This window comes from Pollicipes pollicipes, unplaced genomic scaffold (genome assembly GCF_011947565.3).
Source record: "Pollicipes pollicipes isolate AB1234 unplaced genomic scaffold, Ppol_2.1 Scaffold_4881;HRSCAF=5763_pilon_pilon_pilon, whole genome shotgun sequence".
Classification (NCBI taxonomy): Eukaryota; Metazoa; Arthropoda; class Thecostraca; order Pollicipedomorpha; family Pollicipedidae; genus Pollicipes; species Pollicipes pollicipes.
Genome location: NW_023596576.1, coordinates 54,094,749 through 54,114,694, shown reverse-complemented (window position 1 = coordinate 54,114,694; position 19,946 = coordinate 54,094,749). Strand labels below are relative to the sequence as shown.

Sequence of the window (19,946 nt, the reverse complement as noted above, 5' to 3'; positions counted from 1 at the left end):
CAGTGTGGTTTTTGGTTGGTACTACAAAAGGGTTAGTAGGTACTAGTCACATGATTTAAAACGGTGATTTCGCCATTGAACTGGATGACAACCCTGTTTAACAATTTTGTATTAAGGTTCTATCAGTAAATATAATAATTTTGCATATCAACCCTTGTAAATACAACTCAGTATCAGGATCTGGCTGCAGAAATAAATCCTACCAAACCACATTTTTTAATCGCAGCACCCACGCCATTTTCGTTGTGGCCAACGTGCGCGAATATCTATATGTAAAGCGGTTTTGAAAAAGGACAATTCAAAGGTAAATTAAGAATATCGTATGTAATATCTACATTGAATTAATTAATGGGCAATGCTTCCGCAAATAGTTTTGCACTGCAGCACCTACATTGAGTGAAACGTGAAAATAAGGTGTTGTGAGGAAGGCAGGTGCCAAGAATTTCGCTGTTGTTATGCTGTGATCTTCCTAGGTGTTGGCTAACTTGCAGATCTATAATGTTGGATGGGTTAGATAAAAATGTTGGACGGAGAATAATACCCCACCACCCTGCAATATCCCTTTTAGACTACTTCAGAGCTGAGATATGTTCTGTCTGTCGGGGGCAGGCTGGAAGCGCATTTCGGCAATAATTGTGTAGCTTTGTCGCAAACCAACACCATTTCCCAGCTGCAAATGTATCAATGAGTGTGCTAAGTCGAAAACAATTGGGCTTTCGGACATATTTATGTTTAAATCAGCACGCAAAGAACAGTGTTTTCACGTCGCTATAGTGTTGGTGCCATATGACTTAATCCCATGATGACGTTACAGCATCGCCACCCAGAATGCAGTAATGCGGGGACTCGCTGGAAACGTTTGTTATCTCGGCATAATCGTGTTTACCTCTTTACGCTGCTGCCGAATCTGCCGAATGCCCATTTATGCGCCTAAATGTCTTCCACATGGGGGATCGCCGGCAGCAACTTGTGACTTGATGGCCAATGTGCAGTGGACAATATGCCCTAGGGCCTAGGATGTGCCGGAAAATGAGAGCGGCGATTCGCGCCGACAGCGGCTACCTGTGCGGGGTCGGGAGTTTGGGGGGTGGGGGGTGAGATGACGACCAAACCATTGCGAAATGCAGAAATATTTTTGGCTGGATATCGTCGTCATGAGGTGGGCTCTTTGCTGATGTCATTTTTACGTCTTCGGCTCAACCCGTTTAGGCACCAGCGCGTTGTATTGGAGATTGCGTTCGCAAAACACGACATGGGTCGCTTCCCGATGGCCTGCTGGCGTCGCTATCGGTCTGAAGGTATGGGACTGACTGGGCGATTTGCACACGGTACACGCGACTGCACGGTGCAACCCATTTTGCGTCGTCTGCCCGGGTTGCCGAGAGCTGACACCGATCATGAAAAACGTCTGAAAGCCACCGCGTCCGCGGCTTGCGCACAAGCACACATCACCTCAACGACCACCGACGTGCACCTTTGCCTGCACGATTGCCCGTTCTGTTCCGCGCCTAAGTGTGCTGACCCCGTTTCGCTGTGACCACCCGTTGCCGAGCTGCGAGCTGGGTTTCGCCGAGCGGTTCGGCGGCTTAAAGTAACTTCCAAATTACGCGTTTTACGTGTCAAACACATATTGCACTTGCGCACGTGCCGACAGCGTCCCGCTGGTCCCGTGGCGTCCAAAATTTGATACGAAAATGCGACCCACCTGGCCTTCCCGCATATTGCATTTTCAGCAAAAATGTTTAACGCGGCAGAGCTATGTGCCCATTTACACATGGCAGATAGGCGACAAAATTGCCATAAATTATAGTATAAATATAGACTTAGGTGCCTTGATGGCCTGAACCACCTCGACCTTTGATAGTTGTAGGCAGTTCTACACCTTTGCATCCGAACTTTCTTTAACGGGGATTTTGCATAACCTACCAAAACTTGAGCTCTATACATCATCCAGAAGTGACTTCAGGACGTCAAAGGCGAATGTGTTGTCCCCACTTCTTTGAGCAAACACGTCCGAAGTTTGTTTGAATTACCTTTTGCATGGCACATTGCATACAACTGCACTCGTTACTAACAAAACCAGCCCGTTCTCATCGCACAGCATTGCATGCCACTGCCCGTCCTGCTCCTTTGCAGTTCGTCCGCAGCATGACCACTCAGCATCGGAGCACCTCACTGTAAACGATGTTTCTGGTAGCTGTCATGCTACTGGTGGGCAGCGAAATGCACAGCCTCTCTGCACGCCTCACCCTGGACTCAGCAACGTACAACTGCCGGTGTCCTAACACGGGCTCCTCAAGGTACACAGCCAGCCGGCCGAGTGTCTGGCCCGGCGCTTTGTTGATCGCCATGGCAACCGTCGGCCTGACGAGCGATTGCCGACACTCCCAGGGGAAGGGGAGAGCGTCGCTCGAGGCATGCCGGGTTTGATGATGGTCAGGTGATGTGTTGGAATCCGGGGGCGCACCAAGTGAAGTGAGGTGCAGTGTTCAGGTGTTCCTGCGGAACATCCAGTTGGTCGGCGGTCTCCACCAAGCTGTCAGCGCTCAGACGGTGGACGGCCTGGCTGGAGGAGCGTGCGGTAACCCGGCCATAGCTTAATTCCACATTGTTTGCACGGGTGACTTTGGGTTCGGGGTAACTTTTCAACATTGCTTGACGTGTGTACCCTGAATCCACCAACCGAGCCGTCCCGGCAAGCTCAACGGATAATTTGGACCACCGCCCCTGTCACCAGACATGAAGGACGGACGGTGTCACTCGTCGCACAAAGCCCGGGACTGGGTTGACACTCGTTGACCAGTAGCTACCTGAACTTTCCATTTCACTTGGGTCTCACACGATGCACCTGCTTGGGGATGTGTACCCAATGCGGCTGCTTTAACGCCCAACATCGTTTAAACGGGAGATGGGTCCGGCTGATATATGAGCAACTCATACCTGATAGACGGGGTGCACCGGTCTGGGACATATTTGAAAGGTGCACCTCTACGCCCTCCCCAGCAGTGCAATACTCCTGTGTGTCTCCACTGCATGATGCTACTTTTCGAATTATCTTGATGGCATTTGACCAAAGGTATAGCAGGATACCTTCATCGCCAGCTATTACATGCCAAGCTCAGGAGTTCCGCTGCAGATCGCCTTTCAGAACTAAAACTATGTGTGCTGAAATTAGTCGGTTCATGCATTTCGTCCAACAGCTCAGGCCAGCTGAACGCGCGCTGTCGAGACTACTCGACTACTGTCAAGACCCATGCGCTGTCGAGACTACTGCAGAATAACTAATGCGTGCACACAGGCACTTGTGCCTTAGTGGCTTTGCTGTTCTGCGCCGCATCGCCATGGCCCAGGCAACCGGATCGCCACTCGCGTGTCTAAATTTTCGCCGCGCGGGAGCGAGACATACGTCATAAGTGCGTTCGCCAATTCAACGATGTCATTCAGAGACGGTACGCCAGGTGCACCCAGAAACGGAGATTAGCGCTATTGCAACTGCGTGCTGTCTCACAGGATCATTTTTACCGTGTTTAATTAAATTTGACGCCCTCTTGGAGTGTTCATGACCATCCGTATTAAGGCGCCTGAATGCTGGCACCGCCTCGCTTAGGGAGTGTTGATGTGCATGATAGATGACGATGAAAGATAACATCCGACATTGCAATTCTATTCGTTCTTCAGGACCCATGTTTAAAAAAAAACGTCTGAGAAGCAAGTGTTTAAGTACAGCATGTTTCGCCCAAGTACGCTCGGGTGTTGCAAAAATTTAATCCAGCTGCACCTTACAGTCGGTGATGTTTCAGGGGGTCCAGATTGGTTATGAAGAGACGTACTAAGCCTAAGTATACCTAAACATGTATAAGCATTGCATATTTGCATACGCATTACATCAAAGTTTGCAAAAGGCAGTTAACAGTTCTTATGCTGAGTTGACCACCTTCAATACACCAGGAGGTACTGTTGAAACCTCGCCTTGATAGCGGAGGGGTGAAGAGACCCGCCCCTAGTTTTTTAGAGGATGCCTGTCCGGCATGTTTTGCACTGACTCCCAAATTTTCGATAGCAAATAGGGCATCCATTACGCGTGTTGTGACACCCAAAATGATGGTTTCGGAGCGGCGGCGGTTTTTGAGAATCATTGAACGGCGATCTGCGATCGGCGCTAGTTAAATGGTTAGTTATCGGGTTTTAGGGGCGCGTCATCTGCATTGGTTATTTGCGTCTAGTTTCTAAACCGCACGCCCGTCAAAATGTGCAGACTTTTTCATGTATACTTTTTCAGGTCACCCAGTCATGCATAACGCAATAATAATGTCATTCAAAGTATGTGATTTAATCGGCCATGAGACGATCAAGGCCAAGAAACGAAGAAGTTTTGAGTCGCTCATATCCGGCGTTAATGAGCACGATTTCCAAAATAACCGGCCGTCAATTGGTTCTCAATAAATGCTGTGCGAGGTACGAAGACGCAATCAAAGAATGACGTAATTCGGAGCATATCTCGATAGAGAACTTGTGTGGTTTAGCCAGCAGTCATTTCCACTTTAAAAATAATAGTTTTAAACCTTTTTTGCCTTTAGCACGCGCTCGAGACTCGACCCTTAAGCCTTTTAAGACGAGACTCGACCCTTTAGCACGCGCGTTAACTCGACCCTTCCCTTCGAAGTTTTTTCGGGAACGGTATCCGAGCGGTGCGGCGTAGCCGCGCCAAACTTTATAGCTGTGAATTATTGAATAGCGACTCGTTCGATATAAATAAATCATATGTACCTAGCAAGGTTGCTGGCCTACGGAAGGTCAAAGTGAGACCATGGATTCAGAGAAGACGATTTCTAGGGAGACGTTTAATCTGATGCAACAACGGAGCGTTAGACAAAGCCGTACATTTCCAAGATAGTTTCTAGGCTACACACCAACTGAATGAATAAATTTAACTGACCTAGGGCCAGGCATGAAGGTCAGACCTAGGTCAAAAGCATCCTGTTGGTGCTTTGGGCACCAATCTAGAGTTGACTTTAAGCTTGTTTGACCCGAAGGTGGACGATGATGAACGAGGGGCACGCCTGTCTAGGTTTCGTGCTGCCCCCTGGCATGGTTCCGTATGTGTGATGCAAATCTAAAGTGTAATCTTGCTGAAACTTTGACCCTTGACGAGGCGTAATGGGGTCATTTATCAACCAAAGAAGAAGTAGCAATAGTGAGGTCTCGCGGGATCAGTTCACTGGTATTTTTCGTCCCATATCCATCAGTAGGTTTTTCCACTCCCAAAAATGCTTTTTTGAAGGGACTTCCTTGATTTTTGAGGGGGTGATTGCATGCAGCCTTCACTGTTTCTTGACGCGCCAAGGTGCACTATCCTAGATTCCTGTGAGAGCTACTTTCTCGCAATAAGTTTTCTTTCTTTCAGTACTGGCTTTTTGTAACTGGTCTCATTCCAAACATCTAACAATACAAATGTTCACCGACGCTATGGTGCAAATTTCATGAGCGTGGTTACCCGAAAAACCTGACCTGACTCAATTTCAGGAGAAAGAAATATATTTATAATGGCGACCCTGAGCGAGTTTACAGTTACCCATAAAAGGGTGGAGTCAGCAAATGAGTGTTATGTTATCAAATGCAAAAACGTATCTCGGTGCTGGGCATTTTAAAACATGAAATCACACGCTTCGTCATCAAAAGTTTTAATATACTAGCCATGTAGCATATCACGTTCAGTCATAACTGATCAAAAATATAATTTTCGGACTCCTTTGTAAGTGGTCATAACTGCCTTTCTACAAAACGAGAACCTTTGATGATAGACATTGACCGCTACATTTTAGAATGCTTCGTTTCAATATCCCGTCAGGTGCAGGTAATATCTGCAAGGAGAAAAAATGTTCGGTTCATCAAGATGCTTATTCAAATTTATGCGCATTAAACATTGCCAGCTTGTTAACTTTAGACCTGCTCAATCTAGGACTTCCATCATTATATTTTTGCGGTTCAGTCTGACACGTACGCTAATCTAGTTGGCTGTTCAATCTTCATAGTTTAAAGCCGTATGTTAAAAAACTAAACTTGTCCACTGATTAAAATCCAATGTCCACTGAAAAAAGTGTGTGACAATTTTAAACAGGTTGCACTTAATAATTTGACACAGACGTGGAATCTGCATTCATGTTTGAAATAGATCAGTAACTTTTCTCAATGTGTATAAATACTGACACATGCCACACTGTATCTCTTTTACTCGTCACAAACCTTGTCTGAAATTTAGTTGTAAGGTGAGCAATTTCATTTCCGCAGAATATCACTTCCGACAATTTTAGCACCTAAGAAACGTTTCTCAGCAAAATATGTTTGCACAACACATCACCACTGCATAGTTAGCAGGTGGTGTTATTCGACAACATTTGACGCCTTGAAGGAGTGTTCCTAATAATAAACATGAAAGTGTTTTGGCAGCTGGGGTAGCTTTGAAAAGTGAGTGTTCGTGTGCAAGAAACGCCAGTTGGCATATATGTCGCGGTTTCGAAAATATCCCAATCCATGTATGTTACCACATATTGAATATCGATAGGGTCCACTTGTATTTAGTGCCACTTGATATGGTCAAAACAGGACCAACACGGTCTAATATTCCAGAGGCACCAGGGTGCAAACCCCACGGACTCCAGTGGTAGTTATACCCCTGCTCCCATCTCGCAAACGATTGGATGTGCCACACCTCCAGCTGAAAAAATAAACCAAGCACGACCTGGTGCCAGAGGCAGGTGTATATCATTGCAAGTTATAACTTGAATTTACAACATTGCAAGACCACTCACTTCGGCACCACGTGCACACGCTCGTTGATCAGAGCCTCTTCACACGTTGGCTTCATTGACTGCAGTCTCCAGGTGCGGCTACCTGCTAGTAGCCGTAGCTGGAGCTGGGCGTGACAGGGACGTCGCCAGCCACCTCCGACAGTGGGAAGCCCAGGCGGACGGCGTCTCCAGACGGGAACGTCAGACCGGCTCCGGACCGGTACGTGCGCGGGCCGAGCGGGCCGGGCAGGCGGACGGCAGGGCCGCCCGGCTCGCCGGGCAGCGGGAACACCGCCTCGCCCTCGTACGTGACCTGCGCCTGGTAGCCGCTGTCACCCTCCACCCCGTACGTAACGATCTGGGTGCGGCTGTCGGGCAGCAGCACGCGGTACTCGCCCTGCGTCACGATGCCGTCGCTCTCCTCACTGTGGCCGTAGTTGTTGCCGTAGTCAGGCTCGTCCACCGCCCAGCTGAAGCTATAGGGCACGCCCGGCCCGTCCAACAGCCCGTCCGGCCGAAGCTGGGGCGGGTTGCCCAGGTTCCCGATGAATGCGCCACGCTGTCCTCCCAGAGGACCACCCAGAACACCTCCCAAAGAACGGCCGCCGTAGCTAGCCCGGCCCGGGCCGAGTCGACCTCGGCCGCCCAGAAGACCGAGCGGACCCGGGCCAGCTGCATCGACGGCGTCCAGCGGTGTTGGAGCCCCGTACGAGTCACCCTGGGGGACAGGCGAGGCAATCACCGTTGCCAGCAGTGTACAGACGCTCAGAAAACACCTCATGGCTGTTGATGAGGCCGCCTGTTGCACGAGGGCTGTGACTTGTGAACTGATGTCTGCAGACAGGTGGTGGGCTGTTTTATACTGTGTGAATGGCGGTGACGGTGACGCCCGCCAACGGTGCCCCGCAGACGTTTCGTGACCGCCAGGGCCGCCTCCGGCTATTAGCGGCCACGGTTATAGCTGCTGGCAGCACCGATCCTCTCACACCGCCATGAAACGTGACGGAGTCAGTCCATTGCCTCCGACCGCGAGAAGTGAGCAGTTTTGGCCTCCTAGAACGCGCATCCGTTCTCGCTCACCCCGTTCTCATTTAAGTCGTCTTCCATCTCATCATTTTGTTGTTTCGCAGCCTGAACGTTGGGACAGACAAAGCCGGTCTTTAGTGCGAGTTTAAGTCTCTTGCCATTACTCTTCAAGAACACGCCTAACATTTACCACCGTTGAAAAATGCACGCATCTCAATGAAAAGCGTAATGTTTGTCCTGCGTTTGATGTTCCAGGCCAGCTCTCAACTGGCGACAATGATCTATATTTGTCGCCTATTGGCGACGCTGTATGCTTTACTAGTGCCAGTGTCAATTTAGCTATCTTCAATGGTAGTATGTTGACTACGGCAACACTGTCAGACTCAGGCAGTGAGGGGTGCTTGGCGTACGTTTTGCCGATGGCACACGCTGTGTTGCTCCATTTTGTTGTTACATTGGCTGAGCCATGACTCTAATCCTTAACAGCGTCCTCAAAAACTGCTGCCTTGTCTTTTGCATTGAATCGCACGTGGCCGGGTGCGCAGTCGAACCGCATTTTTGAAATTATTAGTGACATTAGTTTCAAGTTCGCTCTGTATTCGGTGATGGTGTGTGCCTCCTGTCGTTGGTGTCATTTCTCGTCGGTTCCTGAGTGATGCGATTTCAGGACCAAGTGTCCAGTTGGATTCGTCGTTTTTTTTTTGGCCTGCAAGATGTATTCCTCTCAGTTTAAGCGAATGAGAACATAAAATTTTGTTGACTTTTTAATATTGAGCAAAATGTTCCCTGGTGATTGAACTCGCCGAAGTTGATCACACATGTTGGAGCACAGCTTTCTAATAACTACGTACTGTTGCTGAAAGCTGTGGGACGTTATGGTCAGAGGCTATACACAGATATTTGTCGGTCACAAGCTCGATCAAAAGCCTAGGTCGGGGTGGACTTCAGAACCAAGAAAAATGCAGTCGGCCAGCATAACCCGGACACGGGCCCCGGCACAGCTTATCAAAATAATTCAACTGCTCTACAAAACTCCCTTAAGTTTGCGGAAACTCTTCACTTCGTCAAGTTAGTTTTAGAAGCTAATTTGAAGGCCAAAGCTTAAGGGCTCAAGTTAAGGGGAGAGTTTGACATTTATATGGGGTTTTGAAGCGAAACAGCCATCTTGAGGACCTTTCCGTGCTGCTCAAAATCCTGTCCTTTGTGAGACCAAAGACCCTCTAGTTGTTAAGCTTAACGCCCGCCAGAATGGGGAAGGGTATATGGGGGAGAGTATTTCAAAGTCACTGGGACATTCTCGACCTCGTAATACTGCCATTAAAATTCTGCCTTCCCTTAAGCCATGCGGTGATCAAGACCAGCCAAAATACACTTGCCGAGGCGTTCGTATTTGGCGTTCGTGAGCGCGATTTCCAGGAATAACGGCCCTCATCTGGCTCTCAATCAATGTGGTGCAAGGTACGATGACCTAATTCAACCATGACGCATTGAGGAGCATATTTACGAAGCATAAATTTGTGCTATGTAGAGTAGTATTTTCCACTTTAAAATACCAAAAGTTTGAAATGAGCTTGTTTCATAATATTTGATGCCTGCTTCAATATCTTCAGAAATGAAACGTTCCCTTTCAGTGCCGGCCGTGCAAATTCAAAGGCGCTATCATTTTAGAAAAGCATTAATGCATTAACTACTGCGCGTTTGAGAAACAAGAGGTATGAGGTTTGTTTCCGCGCGGTGCCAGCCCTCCCTGCCTGTATGAGAGGTAGGCAATGCCATACAGCCTCAGGAGCTGAGTGCGTCGTAAGGCCCCGATGACGACGACGACGATATAAACAGTTCGACGAAACGGATCTGCCCATATCTAACACGTTGGCAATCACACTGAAAGTAACACAATTATTTGTTGTTGTATTTGCACACCAGTTGTGAGCTAACGCAATACAACATCATGATAGACAACAAACGTAAATTATTTTGCCAAAAAGGCACGTTACCTTTAACAAAACTTCAGTCATTTTTTAAAAGTGCGTGTAATGTGCCAAAATGCCGGGGTCCAGGATGGGCAAGTAAAACTGAGTAAAATAGAGCTCTTACCTTGAGTCTCCAGAGAAGCCTAAGGATTAACATAGACGACCAAATTATGTTTGGAAAAACTTGGATTTGATTTTGCTGTTTAGAGCAAAGCTGGTATTAAGCAAAACCTCAAAACATTCTGCGAGGAAAACCTACTGAGGTGCGACTCGAAAGGGCACTGCATGCTAATCTTCAGCTACGAATTTATGAACGGGTTTATTTGCGTGAAATTGGAAACAACATCTTCACCTATGGATCAAATGGGGACAGAGGCATGAGTTCAACAAACCTGTCAGTTTCACGCTTTTGGTGCCTCCGGATCAACAAGCGGACTGTTGAGCTTCTGTACGCAAAATATGATGGAGACGGCTAAGTTCGGCGGAAGCCAGTTTGTGTCGTGCTGGTGGAAACACGTTTCATTTCATTGATCAAGCAATGATAAATCATAAAGCCCGGGACCCGAATTTCTGGCACGGTTCGTCAAAGCGTGTAACAGTTCTTAACTTGCAGCAGCCGTAAATGGTTGTTTTTTGCTGTTTTTGTTTTGTTTGGTTTTACGCAGCTTGCCGAGGGTATCAAACAACCGGTATTTACTTTGCTGGAACAGTTCTGTAATTGCATCCTTCCGTGACCAAGATGTATCCTTCCAGCACGTCCCCCCTACCTCTTGCCCAGCAGTTTTACCACCCTTGCCCAAAATGATCATCCATCGCAGCCAATAACCCAATCTTTCTAAGCACCCATTACCGATGGATTTGACTAGCCCGTGTGTTCTTTTATGCGGAAGCTGTCCCGCGCTCGAAATGTTGTCATTAAGTTACGCTACATTTTGCTGGAAACTATGCGAAGTTACTATGTTAAGATGACTCACGTCAATTTGTTCGCATCAGGAACCTGGGCAACCCGCCGCGGCTTCGACGGGACTGTCTGCATAACGGACCGGACGTGGCCTACAGCTTCAGCTGAGCCGTAGACGAGCCCGACTAAGGCAACATCTATGGTCACACCGAGGAGAACGTCATCGGGACACAAGCGAATACCGCGTGCGGCTGCTCGACAGCCGCACCCAGATCGTCACGTATGGGGTGGAGGGTGACAGCGGGTACCAGGCGCAGGTCACGTACGAGGGCGAGGCGGTGTTCCCGCTGCCCGGCTGGCCGTGCGGCCCTGCGGTGCCCGGTGTTGCCGGCCAGCTCCCTGGCCCGTTCGTTCCTCGCTTTCCGCTTGGCCCGCGGACATACCGGCTCAGTGCCGGCCTGACGTTCCCGCCTGGAGACGTCGTCGACCTGGGCTCCCCGCTGTCAGAGGTGGCTGGCGACGTCTCTGCCACGCCTAGCTCCAGCTACGGCTATTAGCACGCAGCCGCGCCTGGAGACCGTATGATAATCGAGGTGTGCACGTGGTGTCGAGGCAGTCAGTCTTGCAATGCCGGAAATATAATTTATCAACTGCAAACATATTCACTTGTTGATGCGGCGTTTTGGGTGATGTTTTCCAAAATGCGTTGGTACGTTGAGCAAGAAAATGGACTATGGTACTACGAAAAACCCCAAAATGTATTTCTCCTCATAGGTGAGAAGAGGGAGAGCAGGGGCGCGCCGGAGTCCTTGCCATAATAGCAAGCTGTATTCCGTCGTAATGCAGAGAAAAGGGGAAACTTGCAAAATTTATGCAAGCAATCCTAGTTAAATCCTCCTATTTCAACTACAAAATCATTGAGGCACCTGATCGAGAAAGAGCCAAAAGGGCCTCTTGACGTGTGCCTGCCTGAGGTTTCGCAAATATCCTCGAAGCTAATCTCACCACCCGACCTGCCTGAATTTGGCTATGAATGAGATATTTAGACTGACAAAGCTTGTCTGAACGATTGCTAGCTGTTGCCAGAGATTGACTTCCTACAGCTTCGTTGACAATCTCTTCCTATGTTTCATCACTTTTCCAATAAATGACATCTCCTTGTTCAAAATTCGGACCCTAGCTTCTGTGAAATGAAACTGGTTTCCTCTAAGTATCGACCTAAGTTCCAGTGCTCCATGCCGACCTGACGTCACTATAGACCTTGTCTCTCCCTTACTCCAGAACGCTCCTTTCAGATGCCATCTAAGTTAACGATATTTTAGTGAATACAAATCGAGGGGTATAATCCTATCCTTACATTCCAAGTTGTCATTTCTATTGATTACCCTAGCTGCTTTTCGCTGTCCAGCCTATCTATATGCTTTGCCTGCATAGGGACCAAGCTTGTACACCAGTGAGCTAGAGTCGCTTTTGAACTAGGGTGGGGGTGAAAAATGTCATCGCAAAAAGACCGTGCGGAAGTGAAAAATCCAATTCACAAAAGATGGAACTCATGAGCTAGTGACTGATGCTTCAGCAAACCAAGACATTTATTTCAAGTTGGCATGGACCTAATATCATGAACCTGACAAAACTGTTTGTTTTTTAACATCTTAGGCCGTTACAGTGAGACAGAATGCATTAAAGCATAGCAATTTCGTGTCAGCGTAATAAACATAACAAATATTGAACACCAAAAAATTGATGCTGCACTTTGCATTTCCTTTCCACAGCATTTTTAACACAAAACAAAGCAAAGGAATTGAAAAACAAAATAACAACAAAAAATTCAACAAGCATAAAGCAGTCAAACAAAAAAACACCTTGGACTCCAACACATCAGCCCATCATCAAGTCAAACACACTAGACATATCTCTGGCTCCCGTTAAGAGGCGATCAGGAAACCAAACATTTTGTCACTGTACCTTACAAAATACCAATGCTTATTTCCATGAAAGAAGCCTAACTGTGCCTGGCCTGAAGAAGCTTTACTTCATCTCATCCTGTCTAATCTGTTTGTATCACAGCAGTAGTTGTCACTAACTGATCGTTGCACAATTCCTGTTGCCACTTGTCATGCACTTAACCAACTTAACTTTACTTGGAGTAGCCCATATGTTGAACATCATCTTAACTCACCTATCTGTTGACAGAAGCACTTGTGATAACAACATGATAAATTTCCTTTCTGGCTAGTTTCAACTTGCACTTTTGTTCAGCTCATTAGTGTATGCTTGTTGACATCAGACAAAGCTGACAGCATACAAATCAAAACACTTTAACACGCGCTCTGGTGGGAGGTCAAATTGACCTCGAAGTTTTTCAGGATGGTTTCTGAACGGCGCGGTGTAGCCGCGCCGTTTTGTATACCTGCAGACAATTACATAGCGGAACGTTTGGCATTAAAAATTTAGATGTACCTTGTAGAGTCGCTGACCTATGGCAGGTCAAAGTCAGGCTATGGTTTTAGCGAAGGCGATTTCTAGGGAATCTTCCGATCTGGTAAACTAACGGGGTGTTTGACGAAGCCATACATACTTGGGATGCTTGGGATGCTCTTAGGCACCACAAATGTTGAACGAGCGAATTACGTTGACCTGAGGTCAGGTATGAAGGTCAGACCAAGTGCACAACCAACCTGATTGATCACTTCGGGGCCTGCCGCATGGGATAGTTTGTAGTGCTTATTTCGAATTTGTTGACCGCGGGAACCGCATTATTACACATCTTCCATTGACTTCTTAGAGGTCAGAAAAGGTCACTAACCTGAGATGACCCCGGTCGACATTTTGTTTTAGAAACGTACTGCCTGGCGTAATCTTTGTCGCTTATTCAAGGGCAAAACTCAATTTTTTTGTCGCTTTTTCAAGTGCAAAACTCAACTCGAAATTTTTTGGCACCCGGTACTCCTCACGTTTCCTTATCTTCACATTTCTCTCCATTTAGGTACTGCGGTATGACGATATATGGACAATAATTGCCCATTCATAATCTTAATGTAAACATAAATATCATATCCATTTATTTACGAATGGATATGCATTTCACAAGGAGGCGTTACATATAAATGTTCAAGCACGTTTACTATGACGCATGTGGCGCCGGCACTGAACCTAGAAAATGTGGCTAAGTAGGACCTTTTTTGGAAGCAGATCGTAGTGCTGATTTATCTTCAGAAGACTTTGAATCCAAAATGTGCAATACGTGTCCGCAAAACATTGGAATAAAGATGTAGAATATGGTGACTACTCAGTTCATGGGCGAAATCTCCGTAACCATGTTACTATCATCTACCAACTTTCGCGTAGCATCAGCCAAAAACCATACTAGGGCTACCAAATTTTTCGTCCGATGGTGACGTAATGTCTGCGTAGCCGTCTCTAGTAGCCTTGGGTGCATATCAAACATGTTTGGGCGGCTGGCGAATTAATCCAATTTATGTATAAAATACGTGCAGGTTTGCAGTTAGAGCTTCTTGCAGAGAAATTCGTCGATGTTTTAAGCAACAGATGGTACATCTAAAGACAATCGAAAACGAAGGAAGAAAAAAGTGGTTTCACACTCGTGTGATACGAAGAAAAACCAAAGTAGTTAAATTTATATAAAGACTGATGCTTTTTTGACAATTTTTTTGATAAGCTGATTTGACTTAAAATATGTCGGCATGAGTGCTCAACTGGCGATATTCATCTTTTAAATTTCATTTAAAGGCATTTCTTGAATTTTTCACTGCTGCATTTCGGGAGTGACGCAATTTAGTGGTGAAGTTTCTTCGTGTAAAAGAAATACGTGGAATGAAATTCTCTATCAGGCCTTGCTGGTGTTTGCACCAGGCTCTGCTTTCGAGTTGTGATGGTGAAAAAATAAAATGGGGATGAGTGAAAACCTTGTCTTTTGCACACAGCTGCGATTGTGATGCATTTTGTAAAGAAATCAAACTTAATGTGTGCAAGCGACTGGTATCGCTGGAGTTCTCGGGCTTGAAGACACCTGACGCCCTTGCTCTGTGCATACATAGACATGACACAGATGTAGGTGAGGCAGGACATAGCCATAGGTGCCCAGGTTCTGTGAAGCCTTGTTTGTGCTTGGTGGTTTCAAGTAATATGGGTTTTGGGTGACATCTGAAAATCTCAGAAAGGGGAATATTGGTTTGGCATGTGCGATTAGACACTGTCAGGCAGGAGTGGAAAATTCACATTAAATATGGGGAAAAGGAATGAAAAAGTCCTCTTCACAGGGTGTCGCTTTGCACTCAAAGTCGGCAATTCTAGGACACTGGTGAACACGACACTCTAAGAATGGTCTAACATAAGCCAAGTACAGCTTTTTTACAACATTCCTACTCTTTTGATGAGCATTCACATCTAGAAGTCCCAGCCTCCCCAAAACTACTCAAATTCATCACCCCACGCTCATCGTAACTGAACGACATCTGCCACAGAGAAGCCCACTTCACTGGTTTCTCTGAGTCAAGTTGACTTTTGCTCACCTGGTCTATATGTTTCGACACCCCTATCAATTCATATCGTCAGCATGTGAACTCCAATTAACTAAATTATCCAAGAACAACTCATTGCAACAGTCCAATGACACTCATTTGAACACTGAACATACAGTGAACGTACTTTTGGTGGGTTATAAGTTACTCAAGCATCCAATGTTGGGAACATATTAGTGCGCTTTTGTTCTTGCCCGTCAGTACTTGATGCGGGGCCCATTGTTGACACAATAAAGTGATAAGCTGACTTTCTTCTTCTTCTTTTCAAAACTTGAATCTCTTTTAGCTTTCTAAGCCCTTTGGAAACGGAGTTTGTGCGACATATAAAGGAAATGTTCCACATTTGAAAATGTTGAAGGAGACAATAGATATCATGAAATAAGCTCACTTATAGCAATTAATACACTTGTAGGTGGAGAAGACTGTTCTGGACACCACGGTCTTTCTATGCAATAAATATGCTTAGAAATACGTCATTGTTTGATTACGTCATCGTACCTTATGATAATCAAATAGCGTGAACGGCGTAATTTGAACTCTTCAAATTTATGTCCTTATTTTGTCTCGGTGGTACTGCAGTGACTACCCAATGCTATTATTAGACATAACTAGTCCTGAGATTTCACGAGAGCATGTTTCTTGAAATATGCCCCAAACGTTGCACACTCCCTTCAAAGTATACTTTATGGCATAAGTGAGCTTTCTTCATCACATATGACGCTTGCTTCAGTGTCTTGAAATGCCCTACATTCCATTTAAGTTATTCGGTCAAGGGTCTTACGTCCCTCGCTCACTCAAGTCTATCGTCCATCCGTCTAGTCTATCTAGCCTTATCGCTTACTACTGCCCGGCTCCTGTTTTGTGCTCTTATGTAGCACAAAGCATGAGCCGTGTTTGAAACGGCCACTAAACGCGCTGCATTAGTATCGGGCTAACCGAAGTCCGTTGATGCCAAGAATTGTGTTGGCGTATACAAGACATTGCAGCTCGATGGTCATATTTTCATTTTGGCTTCAAACAGTACTGGGCCCATGAGACGGCAGCATTCGCTTAGCATGTTTATGGTGTTATGCACGCCTACGTGACTTTGACCTTGCCTGCACCTTGCGGGCATCTGGGTCAGTAACCAGAGGGTTTTAAGTTTTAAGAAGGGCAGGACTCTGACGCGCATGGAACGGTGTTCAACACTGGTTATATCAGTTTAGAACGCCATGCAAATGTGTAATGCTCCCTTCAAAAGAACTTAACATTTAAAAATATGGAAGCAAGCATTAGATGTGATGAAAGATATTACTATTGGTAAACTTTTGGTAACTATTGGTAAACTTTGAAGAGCAAGATACTTTTATAGACAACACAGTTTCTGTATTTACTCGATATGCTCCTCAATACGTCACTGTTTGATGGCGTCATGAAACGTTTCCGTGATGTTGATGTTCTACCAAACTAGTCGCGCAAAGCTGACACCCTAGCGCTCACCCAAGTGCTGTAACTCGACGAGAGATGGCAGTAGCAGTGCTGAAAGTGTTCGCTGAGCCAAATATCGCTATGCGCCCGTCTTTTGGCCCTGTTTGTAGTGTTCTTGTATATGCGCGGTTTTAAGACGTGTACTCGCATTCAAATACTCAGTCATCGCGCTATTTTAAGTTATTCGCTCACAAGTCTTATTTCCACCAAAACCAGCGACCATGCACAGTCTCATACTATGTACCACAAAAGCATTTCCTTGACAGGATATCCGACCCTCTCATACTCTGTTATTGCTTCACCCTGAATCCTCGCGATGCCCCGCTTGTCCGGGGTAGGCTGCATGCGCCAGCCACGAGTGAGCTGAGGCCCATGGGAAGGGGGACACTGACGGGCGCCCAGCGCAGCGCGGGGACTCTGGGAGGTCCCTGCGCGGTCTAAAGCTCGGCAGTTAGCCCCCCAGGCGCATATAGTCTTACCTCGCTGTAATCCATTCTCCTTTATCCCATAGCCCTGGAATGAGCTTTTCTGGTCGAAATGGCTCTAAACCAAACAAAGAAACAACCAAACTTGATAGAAAGTGGCATAGCTTGCTCAGCATAGATTGAGCGCCAATTGGCATCAACTATATTTGGAAATCGTGCTGACGAAGGCCAGATCAGAACGGCTTGACGGTAATATTCTTGGATTTGAAGGCCGCATGACCTATGTGACAGCAGTGTTCGCGTAACGTTGCTGTGGTGTTAGCACATTGTTGTCGTGCATACGTTTCCAGGCAACCCATGTTAACAACGTGAGCAATGGTGCTGGTTGATTCCGGTGGGGTTGGCATATTTCACGACATTTCCGGCGCACAAGCGACATATGGAAAATGCGGTTTCATAACCTAGGTTCGACTTTGACATCACAACATTACTATGGGGCATCGGGGTATCCGCTTTGAGTGTGGGTTTTTCTTTGGTATTGGTTGTGCTGATGTTGACTTGTCATCCCTGCGTGGGGCAGGTCTTGCAATCTGATCGCGCTCACAGAGGTAAGTTTTGGATGTACTTGGCTGGATTGGGTCTGATTTTAAACAGTTACTGTGTGTCGTAGCATTCGTATTGGCCATGTGTAAAGCCACACGGAAATTTTAAAAAAGTACGGAAAAAGTTCATACGGAAAAATGTCATACACAGTAGTTTTCGTTATACTTCATGGTGCATTACATTGTAATATACAGTAGTCTTTCTTTTTCTTAATATACTGCTGTTTTGATGGGAAATTGTCGATCAGCTATGTCGATTGTGCGCCGTCGACACAATCGATCATTGTGTCGACCATTGTCGATCAGCTATGCACGTTACGCGGCATCGGTTGGCGCCCGCCACCCGTACCGTCAGTAGATTGCCCTTGCGGTGTTGTTTACAAGCTGCTCCTAGACTAGACTAGACTAGACTCCAAGACTAAAAAATGTTGGGAGTTAAAAAACGCCCACAATCGGTATAGTAAGATATAAAACCCTCACAAGAGGCAAACCTATGCGCAAGCAGGAAGGCAAAAACCTCAAACGAAAATGGTCGATAACTTTTTGCTATAGCCATCCTTAAAGGGAATACTTCATATATGTATTGGGTCTTGAACCGAAACAGCAATTTTGAAGCTCATTCGGTGCAGCGTACATCCACACCCTTCTTTAAACCAAAACTCTTCTACTTTCTGAGCAACACGCCCACGAAGATGTGCAGACTATTTCATGCAAACTTTTTCTAGGTCACCCAGGCATCCACGACGCAATAAGACGTCATTCGAAGTCAGTAATTCCATCGGTCATGAGGGGATCAAGGCCAAGAAAAATGAACTTGTCAGGCCGTTGGTATCTCCTTTTCGTGAGCCGATTTCCAGACATAACGGCCGTCCATTACCTCTCCATTAATGTTGTGCAGGGTAAAATGGCGCACTTAGATAATAACGTGCTTAGAAACATATTAACTAAACGAAGAAGTTTTGTTACCCAGAGCAGTCTTTTTCCGTTCAAAGTATATAGGTAGTTATAATGGAGTTTATTTCATTATGTCGGATGCTTGCACCAACATCTTCGAAAGTGGGGCATTTTCCTTAACTTTGGTAAGACATATTGATCAAAGGAGAAACAAATCAATAGGAATGCTGCAGTTATCCATGATGAAATATAAATGCAAGGACACGATTTCAAGCGACTCGAGCATTTCCAGGATGGTGCTATAATTTAGTACTAGACAGAAACATTAGCTAGGATCAAAGTAGCAAAACGAGGTAAGTGAACAGCAAGATTATAGTAACGAAGTTCTCTCGAATTAAGCGTGGATTGCACCCCAATGCGTCTCCTGGCGTGTGAGAGATTCGTTGCCAGCAGCGGCCATAACCATGCATAGTTCACAGCCGGAGGCGACCCTCGCGGTCATCCGGTGCCTGCGGGAAACCGTCGGCAAATGCCAGACACCGCCACTCGCACAGCATAAAACGGATCGCCACCCGTCTGTAGACATCAGTTCACAGGTCACAACCCGTGTGCAACAGGCGGCCTCATCAACAGTCATGAGGTGTTTTCTGAGCGTCTGTACACTGCTGGCGACGGTGATTGCCTCGCCTGTCCCCCAGGTTGACGCGTACGGGGCTCCGACACCGCTGGACGCCGTCGATGCAGCTAGCCCAGGTCCGCTCGGTCTTCTGGGCGGCCGAGGTCGACTCGGCCTGGGCCCGGCTAGCTACGGCGGCCGTTCTTTGGGAGGTGTTCTGGGCGGTCCTCTGCGAGGACAGCGTGGCGCATTCATCGGGAACCTGGGCAACCCGCCCCAGCTTCGGCCGGACGGGCTGCTGGACGGGCCGGGCGTGCCCTATAGCTTCAGCTGGGCCGTGGACGAGCCTGACTACGGCAACAACTGCGGCCACAGTGAGGAGAGCGACGGCATCGTGACGCAGGGCGAGTACCGTGTGCTGCTGCCCGACAGCCGCATCCAGATTGTCACGTACGGGGTGGAGGGTGACAGCGGCTACCAGGCGCAGGTCACGTAGGAGGGCGAGGCGGTGTTCCCGCTGCCCGGCGAGCCGGGCGGCCCTGCCGTCCGCCTGCCCGGCCCGCTCGGCCCGCGCACGTACCGGTCCGGAGCCGGTCTGACATTCCCGTCTGGAGACACCGTCCGCCTGGGCTTCCCGCTGTCGGAGGTGGCTGGCGACGTCCCTGCCACGCCCAGCTCCAGCTACGGCTACTAGCAGGTAGCCGCACCTGGAGACT

At 47.2% G+C, this 19,946-nt stretch overlaps 1 protein-coding gene across 1 annotated transcript; it reads left to right on the top strand.

The window, feature by feature from the left end:
* Window positions 1–19,249: 19,249 nt before the first annotated feature.
* Window positions 19,250–19,726, top strand: LOC119100606 (uncharacterized). Its single transcript, XM_037223684.1, has one exon. It carries the CDS (start codon window positions 19,250–19,252, stop codon window positions 19,724–19,726), a length of 477 nt encoding a protein of 158 aa, XP_037079579.1.
* Window positions 19,727–19,946: the final 220 nt, after the last annotated feature.